This window comes from Lissotriton vulgaris, chromosome 4_1 (assembly GCF_964263255.1).
Source record: "Lissotriton vulgaris chromosome 4_1, aLisVul1.2, whole genome shotgun sequence".
NCBI lineage: Eukaryota > Metazoa > Chordata > Amphibia > Caudata > Salamandridae > Lissotriton > Lissotriton vulgaris.
In genome coordinates, this window is record NC_141691.1 from 482,325,934 (window position 1) to 482,343,496 (window position 17,563).

Genomic DNA, 17,563 nt, shown 5'->3' on the forward strand with positions numbered 1-17,563 from the left:
GGATATTATTACTCAAAAACCTCAGCACCCTTCATACCTGGAAACCAAGCTATGTCCCTAAATTGAAGACTTCAACCCTTCCAAGTGTCAGCTGTAGCATCTTCATCTAGCATGCTGGCAATCATTCAGACCTAGCAAACAAGAAACAAGAAGGAAACTTACTAACCAATCCAACATCTGTGATCGCTCCATTCAGTGCAAGGTCATACACACGCAGTTACACTGCACGCCGGCTGCCTGTGGTTGGAGAATACAGCAGGGACTCATAGTCCCACAACATCGCCAGCCCTGAGGAGAAGGGGCTCGTGTTGTAGAAGGACACCCTGGTGACATCCGCTATAAAGTGTTTATATCTACCCTTCAGCGTAGGACGCTCCACGCCGGCTCCCTGTGTTTGTGGATTGCCGCAGGGACTCGTAGTCCCACAACACTGCCAGCCATGAGGAGAGGGGCTTTTGTGGTAGGAGGACACCCTAGTGTAGTGCGCTATAAAGCGCCTAAGTTTACCCCATGGTGCAGGACATTCTACGCTGGCCGCTTGTGTTTGGGGATTGCAGCAGGGACTTGTAGTCTCACAACACCACCAGCCCTGAGGAAGAGGGCCTTGTGTGGTAGGAGAATGCCGTGCTGGTGTGGGCTGTAAAGTGCCTACATCTTCAGCGCGGCGAGGGACACTCCACACTAGTCCTGTGTTTGGGGATTGCGGAATGGACTGGTAGTCCCACAACACCTGAGGAGGTGGTAGAAGGATGCCTTAGTGATGTGCGCAGTAAAGTGCCTACATCTACCCTACTGCATGGGACACACGTGGCCCACACCCGGGCGAAGCTTGGGCCAAGGGCAGGCCCATCCTGTGCTCATAAGAAAGGGGATGGCCACCCCCCTTGGCTTGTCTTAAAGGCTTTTTGGTTGCGGTTTGGACTTGTTCATCCTGCCCCAGAGTATTTTTGGGTTGTAGATATAAATTGAGGCTCTTTCTTCTGGCATAATCTAGACCTGGTGAATTCAGAGCAAAGGCTCACACATTGTTTGCAGCACTGGGGGGTTGAGACTGGCTTGCATCCTTAGAGTAACAGGCAGTGACTTACTGCGGGCCTTTAACAGGGGATTGGACCCCCACAAGTGCCCCTAGCCCCCTGGAAGGGAACCCATAAACAGATACCCTTGTGCCCAGGTGCTGACAGACCTGGAAAGGCGTGCCGCCGCCCTGATGGAAACACAATGATATTGCTCATCGACTTTTCTGTAGCACAGTGCAGCTGGACAAGGCTGGGCTGGACCTAATTTCTTGGCCCTTAGCCCTGCCCCAAAGAAATCTCAAAGGATGGGGAAGTGGAAATCCCCAGGGAAGAAGGTTGCTGCACCCACCAACCAGACAAATGGTACAACACAGTATTCATTTTTATTCCTTGAAGTAAGTGTTATTTCTAAGGAGCTTGAGCTAGCAGAGAGGTCACTATCTCAGGTCTTTGGTGTTGCCTCTGGTTGTCCATTTGTCTCTACTGCTTGCTTACCTGCAGATTCTACTAGCGTACTTCCCCCAAAGTACCCTTTAACCACCCCTTGTGGGTCAGGCTGTGGCTGAGTCGATTTACACTTCCTAATGTGATAACGCACTTGTGCTAAGCACATAACAAAGTAAGGGGCGTTTGTTAAATTCCATGGCAGGAGCATGTGATGTAGCAGACCAAAGGAGTCGGCAGATCTCCTTTTACTGCATTCTGATGAGTTACAGCCTATTCATTGGCATGGTATTTTGGCATGCTTTGAGTCATTTTTTCGAATATGTGTGTCCCCATTGTTGGAAAGGCTCCATTCATTAGAGCTTATTATCAGGCAGTTGGCTACATCAGCAAACATCGCCACACCCCAACAGCCTCCTGTACAAGTGAAGACGATCAATTCGGATGCTAGTACTGCTTGTGTAATGGGTTTACCCAGGCCTTTGACTGACGATGGGCTATGTTTGCCCCCTGAAGTGCTAGGTAGCCCGCTCCACTCACAGATAGACACGGTTGGGGTGGGGGATCCAGGACGGTGGGCTTCAAGCAATGGAGCCGCGAACAGGGCCACAGCCATTATCAACAGAGGGCCAGACCCCTTGTTAAAGGTTCCAATCTGCAGCTACAACCTCGACTGAATGTGCTCCTGGACTGCTGCCCTTATGTAGCTGTTCTTACAAGAGTAACCCCCACACCCTCAGAGCTCCAGTGAAGAATCCTTTGTTGACCTAAAAAATAAGGTCTGTCATTGGTTGGTGTGAAACACACGTTTTAGCATATCTGAATATTATGATATTTAGTTAGCAGTGAGGATGGGCTAGGTTGGTCCCATGACCAAGAGTATTAGTGGAGATTGTGTTGCTATTAATTGTAGGAGCCTTGGTTTAACTCAACGGTTGATCAAGAGCTTGATGGGGATTTGCATGAAGAGAGCCAATATAAATCTGTCTCCTTGGGGTTATTTTACAATTGCCCTCAACTGGAGCACAGGAGAACTCATGGGGTTCCGCCGCAAAGGGTATTCATTGACAGCGGACCCCCAGTCCCGACCTTCAACAGAATCTTGCCCTTATATGATCTGCATGGCTTGGATTGACACGCAGTATTATCTTTAGCAGTGGTAGCATTCTTCTAGCCATCGAGCCAGTTAGAGAGCAGAGGGACCCAGTCTGCCTCCAATTGTTGCGAATCCCCCTTAACCACCCCTCTCTGCACTGAGACTAATATTCTGGTCTGTGTGTACCGTTTCCCAAGTGTAATGATCTTTCAATTATTTCGGCAACGACAAGTCCTCTTGAGTTAGATGCTCCCGTCCTCTTAATGCCACCAGGTTAGTTTGTAGCTGGGTACATTTATAGGCTTGTTTGATATCTTTGCATTGAGTATGTAGAGTTGCAGGGAATTGACTTGCCTAGTGGTCATTTGGCAGATTTGCACACAAATTATTTTATAATAGTCGTAGGGGATTTTAATTGCAACCTGGAACCCTTGTCTGCCTCCCATGAGGATTTTAGTAGTGATGAAGACCATGCCTGGGGTGTTCCTGGAGCTACACTCTCCCCTGTGAAGAGATGGTCCACTACAGTGTTGCAGTTGAATGCATTCCACTTAATAATGGCCTTCGGGCATGTAACGGGAGAACCAAATCAGACAGAGTGGGGAGACGCATGTACCACCACCCATAACGTTCCAGCCTAATCGACTACATTCTTTTGGATATCAGGCTGTGGCCAGTCTTGGTCAATATGGTGTTAATTCCAAGGCAGGATAACGAAGATAACGCTTTGGTCTTAACCCTGGCAGCCCTGGGAGACTCTCTTCACAAAGCCTCAAATTAGGTTTTAGACCAAAGGTTGGTCCCTACCAACATTTGGCTTAAGTTGGGTTTTGTGGTCAAGTCAAAGGAAACCCTCAACAAAGTTTTAGAGGTTGTGACCACAGTGTTGGACATTGTGGTAGCTGAGAATGTGTTAAATGATCGTATAGATTCCCTGGTGAATTTATGTGCAATTCATAATTTTATGTTTGCTTCTCTCAGGAACCTTCTCATGAAAGAGTCCAAAGGCACTGTGAGAAGAATGACTGAGTCCACGTGGTATACTAAATCATGCAGAGAAGCCAGACAATCCCTGTCAGGGTCCATAAGAGCAGGGTCCAGAGATGCAACTCGGGCCGTCAGGTTGCTTTACAACGCCAACATCTCCAAAGCAAAAAGGGCTTGGGAGTGCACCTAATGGGCTTTCATGCTGAGTGCCATTAAAGGCAGACACCATTGCACCTTCTGGCTTAAAGTTGCCGGGGGTGAGTCAGGAATCCATGCTGCACTTGATAGTAATGCTGCTAGAGACTCTTGGTGTCAGCACTTCCCAGTTGTTTGCTGGGGATGGTGCCTGGTAACTGACCAGTTCACAACTGATAGATAATGTACAGAATCTGACTTCAGCTGAGATCCCAAGCTAAAACTGCTGGTGAGAAAGTTAGGTGGAATTATGGTAAGCTTCTTGATGCGGCCCTGTTGAATCCCTCACTGAATTAAAGCAAGGAGGTACCGTATATATCGAGTTTAGAGATCTCCAAAGCCCTTGATACGATCAAACCCTACAAGGCACCAGGGCTGGATAAAGTTCCTGGCAGTTTGTTTAAGGTGTTTAAGGACATAGGGTGTCCTGGCTTTGTCCTATTTTTAATGCTCTACTGACTGATGTATCTATAACTCCCACTTGGCCCGGGGGGTGGGGGGATTATTCCAATCTTTAGGAAGGGCTGGTGGTTTGTACCTGCCACCTACAGGCACATTAGTCTTATCGATTGTGCCATTACCTTGAAGAGGCTGAGCAAGTCGATGATTGATGCAGATGTTCTGACCCCTCTGCAAGCTGGCTTCAGGGACGGTAAATGCACAATTGATCAGGTATTTCATCTGCAGCTACTCTTTTGGAAGAACGTTTCTCTGAGGAGAGGACAACTGTATGCAATTTTTGTGGACCTTTGATCTGCCTTTGACCTCGTCCCCTGAGAATCCTTATGGAGGGTGATGGCAGAGATTGGGGCATCTGCTTATCTCATAAAAGTCATCACTAGGTTACATTTCAAGAACTATGCTCAGGTTAGATGCAGGGCCAAGGGCGATTTGACTGATCCAATTCCTATTAATTGGGAGTGTGGCTGGGTGTGTGTTTGCCCCCAACCCTATTTATCCTCCTAATAATCTAAGATTTCATTTGGAAGATTGTGAGGGTGATGTAATGTTCCATGACTTGCCGGGGTCAAGATCCAAGCCCTACTATTGCAGATGGTACCCTCTTGTTATCCAAATCCCCTATGGGTATACAAAATCTCCTGGACTTCTTTGGGTCCTTCTGCAGGCAAGGGGACTGGAGATCAACCTCGGTAAAACAAAATATATGGTATTTAACCCCTGCCCAACATCTCGCTCAAATTCAACCCTTAATGGTGAAAGTCTGGAACGTGTTCAGGTGTTTAACTATCGGGGGGTCATTCTCAGAACATCTTGACTGGCCAACTCATGTCCAAAAGCGCAGATTTAAGCAATATTGTGGGGGGGTTTTGAGGGCCCAGCGCACTTCTGCATTTTGCCCTTGAGATTTACAAGTACCAGGCTTTGGGGGCCTGCCTATATGGAGGAGAACAGTGGGGCTAATTTGTTGCTAGGGCCCTTGAGCAAGTAGAAAATTGTTCACGAGGAGCTTAAGCAACCTCCTAGCAAGTATTCCACTGCGCCCACTATGGTTAGAATATAGGTTAAGGTGCAGTAATGACAAAGTGGACTTGAAACCTTTGTTGTATTGGCAGAGATTGTGGATAGCCCCTGAGCTCATACCCTTTCGTAAGGCTCTATATGAGGAAATGGGGCAGCCTGTGGCCAGTAAGATTCCTTGGCCTAAGGTGGTTAGGGATCGCCTGAGGCAGATCAGACTTGAGAATCTCTGGTCTACACCAGCAGAGGCTATATCAGTCCCAAATCAGGTAATAAAACGTGCTTTCTGGCATCACACAGACCAACTTACCCCAAGCTCTTCCAGGACGGGTTCCCTCACAGCTTTTTTTTTTAAGTTGAAAATTGACTATTGTCTGGAACCGTTTTTGGACGAGGTCGAGCCTCCTCTTGTGAAGACTTGTATATTTAATTTTGCTAAGGGATTTTACCCATTCGCTCTTCTACCGCTGCAGGGAATTGCTTAAATTATTACTCCATTAGAAGCTGCCCCTTCTGTATCTGAGTGGTAGGAAATGCTGAACAGATTGTACTTTTTTGTCCAACTTACCTTAGGAATAGGAAGAAGTAGATTCTGCCAGTCTGTCACAACCTGGGTTTTAGGAACCATACAATTGCGTTTAGAATACTTGGAAGTGATACGAGGCAGTGTACCATCTTTGCTGTCTCTAGGCTGTGTACCATCTTTGCTGTCTCTAGGCTCTGTACCATTGTTGCTGTCTCTAGGCTGTGTACCATCTTTGCTGTCTCTAGGCTGTGTACCATCTTTGCTGTCTCTGGAGGTTAAGACAGAAGGTGTCCACTTGATGGATTGGGGTCTCTCCTTGTTGTGTATTTTAATATGTTATTCCCATTTTATCCTCCTTTTGGGTAAATAATATTTTCATCTCTTTTAACGGACCTTTTAATGACATGCATTGTTGTGGATCTGCATATGTATTATAAATGATCATTGATATGTTTTTATGTATTGTGTCAAGCATGTTTTTTATGGCCGAAATAAAGATTATTTGATTGATTGATTGATTGATAGTACAATTATCCTTAGCATTTGGAATTTCCCTGAAGCCTTTAAATATGATTTACTCTGAAGAAATCAGGTCTGGGCTCCACCACGCTCTTCTGTATCCATCTCAATGGAAGTCCAAAATCTTGGAAAAAGTCGTTATGGCACAATATGGGAAACAACCATTACAACGCAGTCATTACAACGCACTACCTTTACAACTCAGCGATTACAAGGCAACTGCCTTTACATAGCATGCCACTACAAAGCAGTCACTACAACGCATGTCACTACAACGCATGCCATTACAACGCATACCATTATAACGCATGCCATTACAGCGCATTATAAGGTAAGGAATGGAGATTTTTTAGTTTTATGGTGGCTATGGGTTTTGGGGTACATGGGAATAGTAATTTTCACCCCTACACTATCCAACAATTTCCCTACTGTTGCACTCACCGGAGCAGGAATAGTAATTTTTACCCCTACATTATCCAACACATTCCCTACTGTTGCACTCACTGGAGTGGGAATAGTAATGTTTACCCCTATGCTATCCAACACTTACCCCACTGTTACCCTAAAAGTATTATGCGTTGTAATGGAATGCGTTGTAATGGTATGCGTTGTAATAGTATGTGTTGTAATAGTAGTTTTTTAAAAAGCGTTGTGATGGCATGCATTGTATAATCATACGATGTAATGGTAGTTGTGGTGTAAAAACCACGTTGTAAAGTATGCGTTGTAATTGTTTGCATTGTAATGTCATATTTTCTCAAACATACATGCTCAAAGAAATACATCACGCCCTTCCAAACATTCAATAAGGGTCTCAGCCCACAGCTGTACAAAAATCATCTTAACAATGTTGTGGAGCCATCTGTGCTATAGTGAATAAGAGTCTTTCAGTGTAGGTCCACATGCACTTTTCTATGATCCTCTAGGTATTTCTCCGCAACACCCTCATCGACTACTCCTCACTACAATGATATAAATCATAGACATTCTGAAAAATTGCCTAGGAAGAGGTCGCCTTGAATTAAACAGTTATAACACTGATGTGCTTCAACTGGACCCAGCTCATCCTCCCTCGTCCTGTAGCTACCCTTCCTACTGCTCTGTCACCCGTATATAAAAGATCACAAGCTTATTCTCGATTTGTGCATCTACACAGTTGGAAAAATGCAAAAATGCGTTTTTCCTGTTTATGCATCACAGGAAATACTGTTCTAGAATTTCCACAGCCAACTCACAATGGTAAGTGCCAAACAGACAAGCATTTTCCCCCCTTCCTCGTGCAACCTCCACCGTCTTCCATTTGCTTTCAATAAGATTATAGTGACTTTACAACTAAAACTGTAAAGGTCTGAAACTGAAATTACATTTCAAAATGCATTTTCATCATGTGGAATTTGAAGTTTCGTTGCACGTATATTTCTTCTATCTTCTCTTGCCTTCTTCCTCTGTTCATGTCCAACTTTTATCTGGTGAATATGATTACCTTGATGGGGAAATAATATTGTAGACTGAACACAGAATGTTTGCTGGATCATGGTCCCTTTAATTTCCTTTGCTCTTGGAGTCTGACCCTTAGGATATCTCTTATAAATATATTAATGCAATTGTCAAAACATTACAAATTGATGTTGGATGAGGCTTTCAAAACTATTCATCAATTTGTTCTGCAATGTGGTTATGAAGTATCATGAAACTGGGACGCTCATCTGGTATCTGTAAAATTAAACAAAAGCAAAATAAGAATCGTATTTTACATTTGAAATTTAAAACAACAAGAGAATTCCATTGTTTTCCCTTAAGGAGAGTTACAACCCCATCCAGATTCACAATGTACACGAGCAAACGAAATCCCACGCAGATTCACACACATTGTCCACTGTTCAAGTTCTCAATTCACAAAATCACAAAGGTGGTGTGTGTGCTGTGAGGAAGTCAACGGCCCACCTAGTCTTCATGCACTCTGTGAGTATAGATCAGATCAACCTTCTCCCTTTACCTCTGACTCTTTCCAATTTCTCTTTTTGTTGCCTCCATTTTACAGTTTGCTCTCTATTTCATTTTCACTCCCTCCCCTTCACATCATTACTTCAATGCTCTTTCATTTGCTTCTTGATGTTCTTTCTAAAACCTTCTTATCCCTTGTCTCCAACCTGTCTGCATTCTACGCTTTCTGTAACCTTTTCCCTTACATTCTTTCTCTCTCCACTCCCTTCTCATTTCTTTTTCACTTCCTCTGGGTCGTTTGGGATCGATTCACAAACTCTCCTTAAAAGAATCTGAAATGTATTCCTGTAGGATACCTACTGTGTTTTTTTAGTGTATGTCCAGCTTTTTGTGGCTTCACAAACAATATTAGGAGCCCTCCTGGAAATCTAAAATCCTTGTAGATTGGTTGGGATATACCAACTGCACTCATGACATTTTGTTTTCAAGAGATGAGAAATCAGCATGATTACACTTTTACCTTGTTACCCACGTAGCAAATACGAAATGTGGGGTCTTTCCATCCCACTCTAGAAACATAACTGCTTCTAGGCTTTTTAGGCATAGATTTATAAGTGAGTGCAGGGTGGTAACTGCCATGCAATATCTTCGTGAATAATCAAACAATTCCAAGTTTGTGGATGTTGCATCCTTCTTGTATTGCACACCCTGAAAATCCCCATTTCCGCCCCAACCTTAAAGATGTGATGCAGATAATAAATTCAAAATTCCACTTACCCTGATATGGTGAATTATAAGTGTAAACTAAACACACCTGTGATTCTGTACCAATTTTCTCTCTACGTCCTCTTTCTCCCTTCTCACCTGATTAGCTGCTTAGCAGCTTTCTTCTGATTTTCACTCCCTTTCTCCCAATTTCCTTTTTCATCATCGCTTTTGTCTGTCCCGCAGTGGTGTTACATAATGTATTACTATACTAATAAAGCAGGCCTGACCTATAATTCTACGGGAATTTTGCTCTTGAGACTGAGTCATAAGCCAGAAGGCGCCGTAAATATTTTGCCCGGGTCTCACCAAAGCGTCTGACAAGTCTGTTCTTCATTTAATTAATAAAAGGAATTTAAAGCAACACAATCCTAGATCCCTTAAGAATGGGTATTCTTTACAGAGTAACTGATTGCAGTAGAAGCATCTCTAACTAACATCGCAGGAGCGATGGCAGGAATTGTTATTGCTGCTGGAGGGTATTTTGAGTGTGTGTTGTTTTTTTTGGGTCCAAATAGCAGAAATCAGTGTGTAACAGGAAGGGGTGTGGTAACTGGGAACATGTAGAGGGCCCCCATACTTACAAGTACATATAGAAGTATCATGGGAAAGGTATTATTATTATTGTTGCTGTAGTTGTATCGATCGATCCATCGAGAAGGGACTCCTGGCATTAAAAAGGGAAACTACCAATTAACGAAAGGCTAAAACAGGAAACAAAGGGGCATATTTACTAGAAAAGCCATTTTGGCTTAACGCGGTACAAAAGGGGGTGGTGATGGACGGAGCATCTGAATCAATCAAACACTCACACCCAGTCAAAAGATCTGGGTTTAATCCATCACTGTTCTTTAGCCCACTCTGCCACCCCAGTTCAGACATGGCTATATGCAAAACAGTCTGACCCTGTGCCTCATGGGAACAGTCCAGCCCGAACTGCCAAGCCATGTCTTCCCTGGACCGGAAACAAGCTTCCGAGGACCGGTTTCTGGCATTCCAGCCGTCTTCAGCCCGGTCTGCTTGAATCCAGTGGCAAAGTGAGCAAGGGACTCACATCTGAGCATACCCTGCCACACTTATGGCGGCAAAAAGCGGTACAAAAGGGGGTGGTGATGGACGGAGCATCTGAATCAATCAAACACTCACACCCAGTCAAATGATCTGGGTTTAATCCATCACCGTTCTTTAGCCCACTCTGCCACCCCAGTTCAGACATGGCTATATGCAAATTAGTCTGACCCTGTGCCTCATGGGAACAGTTCAGCCCGAACTGCCAAGCCATGTCTTCCCTGGACCGGAAACAAGCTTCCGAGGACCGGTTTCTGGCATTCCAGCCGTCTTCAGCCCGGCCTGCTTGAATCCAGTGGCAAAGTGAGCAAGGGACTCACGTCTGAGCATACCCTGCCACACTTATGGCGGCCAAAAGCGGTACAAAAGGGGGTGGTGATGGACGGAGCATCTGAATCAATCAAACACTCACACCCAGTCAAATGATCTGGGTTTAATCCATCACCGTTCTTTAGCCCACTCTGCCACCCCAGTTCAGACATGGCTATATGCAAATTAGTCTGACCCTGTGCCTCATGGGAACAGTTCAGCCCGAACTGCCAAGCCATGTCTTCCCTGGACCGGAAACAAGCTTCCGAGGACCGGTTTCTGGCATTCCAGCCGTCTTCAGCCCGGCCTGCTTGAATCCAGTGGCAAAGTGAGCAAGGGACTCACGTCTGAGCATACCCTGCCACACTTATGGCGGCCAAAAGCGGTACAAAAGGGGGTGGTGATGGACGGAGCATCTGAATCAATCAAACACTCACACCCAGTCAAAAGATCTGGGTTTAATCCTTTGCCGTTCTTTAGCCCACTCTGCCACCCCAGTTCAGACATGGCTATATGCCAAGCCATGTCTTCCCTGGACCGGAAACAAGCTTCCGAGGACCAGTTTCTGGTATTCCAGCCGTCTTTAGCCCGGCTTGCTTGCTTGAATCAGACATGGCTATATGCAATCAGTCTGACCCTACCACCATTCTTTAGCCCACTCTGCCACCCCAGTTCAGACATAGGGTCAGACTGATTTGCATATTCTACCGCTTTTGGCCGCCATAAGTGTGGCAGGGTATGCTCAGACGTGAGTCCCTTGCTCACTTTGCCACTGGATTCAAGCAAGCCGGGCTGAAGACGGCTGGAATGCCAGAAACCGGTTCTCGGAAGCTTGTTTCCGGTCCAGGGAAGGCATCGCTTGGCAGTTCGGGCTGGACTGTTCCCATGAGGCACAGGGTCAGACTGATTTGCATATAGCCATGTCTGAACGGTGATGGATTAAACCCAGATCTTTTGACTGGGTGTGAGTGTTTGATTGGTTCAGATACTCCATCCATTACCAACCCCTTTTGTACCACCTTGGCTTAACGCCGCACTCCGCCACTTATGAAATGTAGGCTGCACCATATTTGCATCAATATGGTGCAGCCTTGCTTCTCCCCAAGCGCTGGCGCTAAATTTAACAGCCTAGCGTCAAATGCAGGCCACCTTGCACCATAGTGTCTGGGCTGCGGCGAAAATTGTGTATGTGCAGAAAGGTGTTCTTCCTGCACATAAACAATCTCTAAATGGCATTTTGAAAATTCTATGTAAGCTGCTTGATGCGGCACACACAGAAGTTGGAAGACGTCTTTTTTTATTGATTGAGCAGGAATGGACACCTTAGTGCACATAAAAAATCAAAGGCCTTTTGCTGTTTCTATGTGTGCTGCACGCAGCACACATGGAAACAGCAAAATCGAGGAGAAATTAAAAATTTCTTCTCGTTGTGCCTGTTTAAGACCAGGTTTTCCATGGTCTTAATTTGGTTCTGCCCCATATTTACACCACCCTTGTAAATATGGGGCAGCGACAAAATCAATGGGTGTTGCAGTGGAACGCCCACTGTAACACCTATTACCCACCCCTTTCACACAAAGTATAGCATGATAGGGGGCCTTATTTACAAGGCAGCATTAAATGGCTTAACACTGCCTTGTAAATAAAGTCGAAGCACATATCGCCACAGGAATATCACTAAAAGTGACGTTCCTGTGGCGATAGGGGTTTGTAAATATGTCACAAAAAGACTACAAAAACGATCTGAACAAGGGTCAATAAAACGTCTGTAGGGTTTTCTGAAGCCTAAGTGATTTTGATAGGTACGAAGGTGGAGCAGAAGTTCATACCCCAAACTAGAGATAATCCTGGGTAAATATATTGCATGTAAAGGCCCTACTTACTGGCTTGCACTTCCATGAGTTATGGTGTTAGAGGTTTGGAACTGTACTTGTGCACACCCTTGCCATCTGTGTGGCAGAGATCCCCAAGCAACATCCAGACTTGAGTGACCTGCATCTCATCACCGGCATAAGTTGGTACAATTAGCAATCACCACCAGATAGCAGAAAGGGAACAAGAGGTCATACAAAATGAAGCCACTGCTAGTTTCAGTGTACCCAAACAGTTGGCATAAATGAAGATAAACAGATGGAATCGTGAGTACTGGACCACAAAATGAAAGTCTTTCCATCACATTTATTAGGCATGCAACATTTAAAAAAGATCATCTGAAGGGTGTATTTATTAACTCGGTTCTTTACTGTGGATATCATTGGAATCAGGGCTGTACTATGTGTTTTGCGTGCCATGGCTCTTCATGATCAAACACATGTGGAGTTAACTGAGACAAACTCGTTGTTTGTCAGAAAGCACCCACACATCAGTTGTGTATTTCTCTGTGGAAGTACATCAATCCCTTATGTGCAGCAGGGACCTGTAGCTCTATATAGGCACTGAAGTGTGGTTCCAGCTTGTCTGACCTCCATGGTCTGGCTTAAAAACCTCATGAAGGAGAGCAGTGAAGCACTAGTGGGATCTCCACCATCATTCATGCCCTCTGGTCCCACGAAAGAAAATGACAGTGAAGACAGTGTGAGAAAGACAGAGGGCCTCTCAAGTGAGCACACTGAAGACACTCAGGAGACCAGTAGGTAATTGGAGATGGTAGTCAGGGAACATCAGTAGCCTGGTACTGAACCAGCAGACATGACAGAAGATTTGGTGAGAACAGAAGTTAGGAGAGGCAAACAAACTGAAGCAAGGACTTCCAGAGCAGCTGTTATGAATCCCACATTGTAACTATCACTTGTGTGAAATTATGCCCTCCAGTCCAAATTCCTTGTAGTAAGAGTTGAGAGAGCGCAATTTGAATAAAAAGTATATCCGAACCATATTCACAAGCATATCGCATAAACATAGAAGTTGTAACATGAAGGAGCACTTGTAGCGTAAAGTTAGCCGATGTAACCAATGTAATAGGAAATGTATCTGTATCTACTCTATGAAGAGTATTAGAATTAGAAGACCATATATACATAGTGGTCTAATATAGAAATGTATAGAAATGCTTGAGAACGTTAGAACATGCTAAACTGAATATCTGTGTGTAATCATTAAAAGGAGAAAGACGAAACGTAAAGCGAAGAAATGTGCAGAGCATATATAAAACTATGTAAGCACGAGAATATAAATGTTGTATTCTATGTAAAATGTATTCACGTATAATCAAAGGCTTTGCTAAATTCGATTATATATAAATGTATGTTAAAGGTTATACTGTGTAGAAGAAGGCTTTTTGTAGGAATGTTAAGAAAAGTTTAGGTCATGTGTGATTTTAACCTAACTGACCAAGAGTTTGCAGGAGTGTAGTCCGCTGTATATAATTTAGTGGGCTCACAGGAGTCGTGGATAGCTTTGATCTGAATGTGCGATACAAGAGTCAAAGGTCTTGCTAGATTTAAGGTGACAATGTTGGACGAAGTTTATGGCCTAAGTGAGATAAGAGACGTTTGGAATTTGGGTGTTGTTTAGAAATAACTGTTCACAGGACCAAATGAGGTTAAGAATATAGTTGTAAAGAATAAAGGTCTGTTGAGGTGATAGACTTTGCTCCGAAAGTGTCAATTGGAATGTCAAATGAAGTCACCAGCAAGAAGACGAAGATGGCGTCTAAGAAGAAGGGTCAACTTAACGGACGACGTGAAGAGATGAAGCCATGGAAAGAGCAAAGAATGACATCATGGGGAAAGTACGTGGTGGGCGTCAAAGGGGCGTTCCACCCATACTGTGATTGTGTATTTAGGGACAGCACCCCGGGGAGAAGTTAGCTCAGGGCAGATGGCCTGAAGACAAAGCGAAGAGCTCAGAGCGCAGAATAGAAGATCAATGCGCAGATGGCCTGAAGCGAAGAGCTCAGAGCGCAGAACAGAAGATCAGAGCGCAGAGCGAGAGAGCAGTAGGCCGAGGACCCTTAGAGAGCTGATGGGTAGGCAGAGAGAGTACTGTTTCTCGACATAAGTTACCATTAGGGGTTAAGAGAGTTTGAACTTCTTTGGAAGTCAAACTGCTGACACCTTTTTTAGGTAAGGAACTTGCGAAGTAGGAATGTCACCTAGTACAGAGTAGGGACAGAATTAACTTGTTTATTCTCTTTTTGTAGATGACGCAACGGAACCACATTATGTCTATGCTTTAATCTGTAAATTCTGAAATTGATATTGATTGTATACTTGTTGACTTTTATCCTGAGAGGATTGTATATGCACTTAATTCTGATTTTATATTAAATTCTTATAACTTCATTAGTCGTAAGTGGTTCTTCAGAGTTGCGTCAGTTTATGGGGTTTATTTAACCTATGCGGGGTTTGTCTTTTACTCAATGACAGAAAACAACCGATCCAAATTGATGAATGAGATTAATATCTAAGTGATCAAAAACGGTATCAAAATCTCATTCCCCGCAGTTGGTAGCAGAGAAAGATGGTTTTCTTCTTGAGGAAGACAACCTAGGTCAGGTCTAGATTACCCCAAGGTCCCTAGTCATCGACGACCAGAAGAAGAATCCCTGTCGAAGACGGTGCTGACGGTGCGAGAGAAAAGCAGCAGAATCGGTCGAGAGTGAGTATAAGGGTCATGCGTTGCCAGATTGCGGTGTTTTGTGTTGTACCTGTGTTGTAATGTCAAGCGGAGTTGAATGCCTGTAGTGTGATTGAGGGAAGGTTGTGAGCGCGCGCAACCGGATAAAATCTTAAGTTCAAGGAGAGCTTAAGTGGTTGGGGTGTATCGAACACCCAGAATAATTGTTCACCATTGTAAAGGGGGTCATGAGGTACCATTGATCGCCCGACAGACCGATGATAGGGGGAGCGTAAGAGTGAGTGTATGAGTAACGGACGCTGGTCGTACGTTTACTGTGTGTAAGTAACCTATCAGTTAAGGCGATCGTCTGACCGTGAGAGGAAAGACGTTTCGTCAGTTGAGGTGACAATTACAGTTAGACTGTGGCCGTACAGTCAGAGAAAAGTGATCGCTTGGACGGAAGTAGTCATTTTTCAGCGTATGAATGAAAACGCATGCGAGATCGTGAGACGAGTTGAGAAAGAAGGGGAACTGCTGCAGAGGGGACGAGTGACGTCAGCGTAGAGCCGCGCTGAGATTGGTCGGTCAGTGTAGAACCGCGCTGGGATAGGCGGATCAGCGAGAGTCGCACAGGGATTGGTTGGTTTGTCATCGGGACGTAAACAAGGAAGAGTAAGAGGAAAATCGTAGATTATCGAAAATGAAGTGTTTTAAACGTTTAAGGGCGATCTTTAAGAGAGATAGAAGAAACTTGTATGCCGGAGAAGAAGCTCCACCAGAAGGCACACCAGCTTATCATATGGCAGTGAACGTAGGCTTACACTCGATATTATGGATCTCCGAGTGGAATAAGCTAACGGAAGGGAATAAGGAATTAACGTTTCCGAGATACGGAACGTTTAAGTTAGAAGTATTGAACCAACTGAAAGCGGTAATGCTTGCGACAAGACCTCTACCGAGGCCAACACAATTCGAAGCACTTAGTGCATGGTTAAGAGCTTAAAGAGACGCCAGGAAAGAGTGAGGCGATCGGTAAAAGCAGTGCAGGATGCTAAATGGGACGGTGAAGCTAAAAAGTGGAGGGTGCAAAAGATAGAAGCAGACAAATTGTACCCAATGCTTGAGGTTACGGGAGAAAAGAAACCCCTAGAAGAAGAAGAGGATAGCGAGTCGGAGGAAGATCTGATAGATAGTCTATTATTAGATAGACCACCTCCGTACAACAGAGAAGCCGAAAGTCCTGCATTACAGCAAGGGGACGGAGCTAGATGGGGGGAATATCAACCGCTCCCAGTAGCAGAGTGGGATCCCAAGAAACGTGAGGAAGTACCTCAATCTAGTTCCGAACAGAGGGTAGTGGGAAGATTCGTGGTCCAGAAGGTGCCAGAAACACAGCATGCAAGGTCGTATCAAATGCCCGACGCCTTACAAGTACCTGTTACCATAGGCCCTATAGTATCAATCTACAACCCAGAGGGGGTCCAGCAGGAGGAACAGGCACGATGGGACAGAGAAAGGGCAGAGATAGAGGGAAGGAATCATACGATCAATTCCCAGAGGCAGTTGCTAGGACCAATGAGTCGGAGTACCCCACTAGATTCCGAAACGGGTCCCTGGATAGAACAGGGGGGTCAAAGAGGACAGATGGATTTGAGGGGACCGAAACCGAAATCCTATAAGGAATTAAGGGAATATTTGAGAGAATGGGATGCTGCCGAAGAGACTCAGAATAAAAGATTAGAAACAGGAGCAGAATGGAGTGATCAGGATAACAGGATCCTCTCTCACTGCGGAGCTGGCGAAAGCAGCCCTGAGTGGGAGGGAGGGAGTCAAGGAAGCAAGGGAGATACTTACCATACCACTAGTAGCAGTAGGCAAATGTGTGAAGACAAGAGTACAGGGTGTGGGGGAGTGCCTCGCGTCATCCTTAGTGAGGGAGAACGAAAGACGCAGGAGTACCGAGATAGCTTCAGGTGCACTCACCATGCTCCGAGAGAAAACGTGCGACATTGGAGTCACGAGAATACAGAGAGTCGCGAAAGGTCTCGCCATACATCCAGTGATCACGGACGGGATCGCGGGAATATGGAGAACCGTGAAGGACCTTTCCATTTATTAAGTGACACCAGACAGCAAGGAAGTTGCAGTGATGTAGAACAGAACGGAAGATCCTATCTCGCATCTAGAGAGACCGAGCCGAAAAGACAGAATGTAGTAATGGGGAATAGATCAATGTTCCACCATACCCCAAGGGAGGATGGGAGAGCTTGGGATCTAGAGAGGTGGGAACAAAGAGAAACAAGAAGGACGCCTCATAACTCACCTGCACCGAGACGTAGGGCTCGTAGTGGGGGTGAGGGGGATGTAAGCGAACCACCTAGGACAGAGGTATTGAAAGCTGAGATAAAGGCAAAACGGCTCGATGTAATGAGTTTAAAATCAGACTTGGATGAAATAATAGACGGCACATTGCCAATGGAAAGGATAGAGCTGTATGATCATGATGAAATACTGTTTATGTCTAAGGATGTTACTCGAAAAGCGAGGTCAGTTCATGAAAAATTATCTGAGTTGGCGGACAGGTATATGATAGACATGTCACGAACTAAAGCGTTACAGGGTAACCATAGGCTAAATTGCACGGATCAAGAT

The 17,563-nt window shown here is 44.9% G+C and overlaps 1 protein-coding gene across 2 annotated transcripts in view; it reads right to left on the minus strand.

Moving 5' to 3' along the window:
• Positions 1-7,407: 7,407 nt before the first annotated feature.
• BTK (Bruton tyrosine kinase) overlaps positions 7,408-17,563 on the minus strand; it is a 487,200-nt gene continuing 477,044 nt past the window's right edge. For both annotated transcript variants that reach the window (XM_086964641.1, XM_086964642.1), the window contains exon 19: positions 7,408-7,978. In XM_086964641.1, coding sequence (XP_086820767.1) covers positions 7,913-7,978 — 66 coding nt within the window. In that variant the 3' untranslated portion in view covers positions 7,408-7,912. The remainder of the gene's footprint in view (positions 7,979-17,563) is intronic.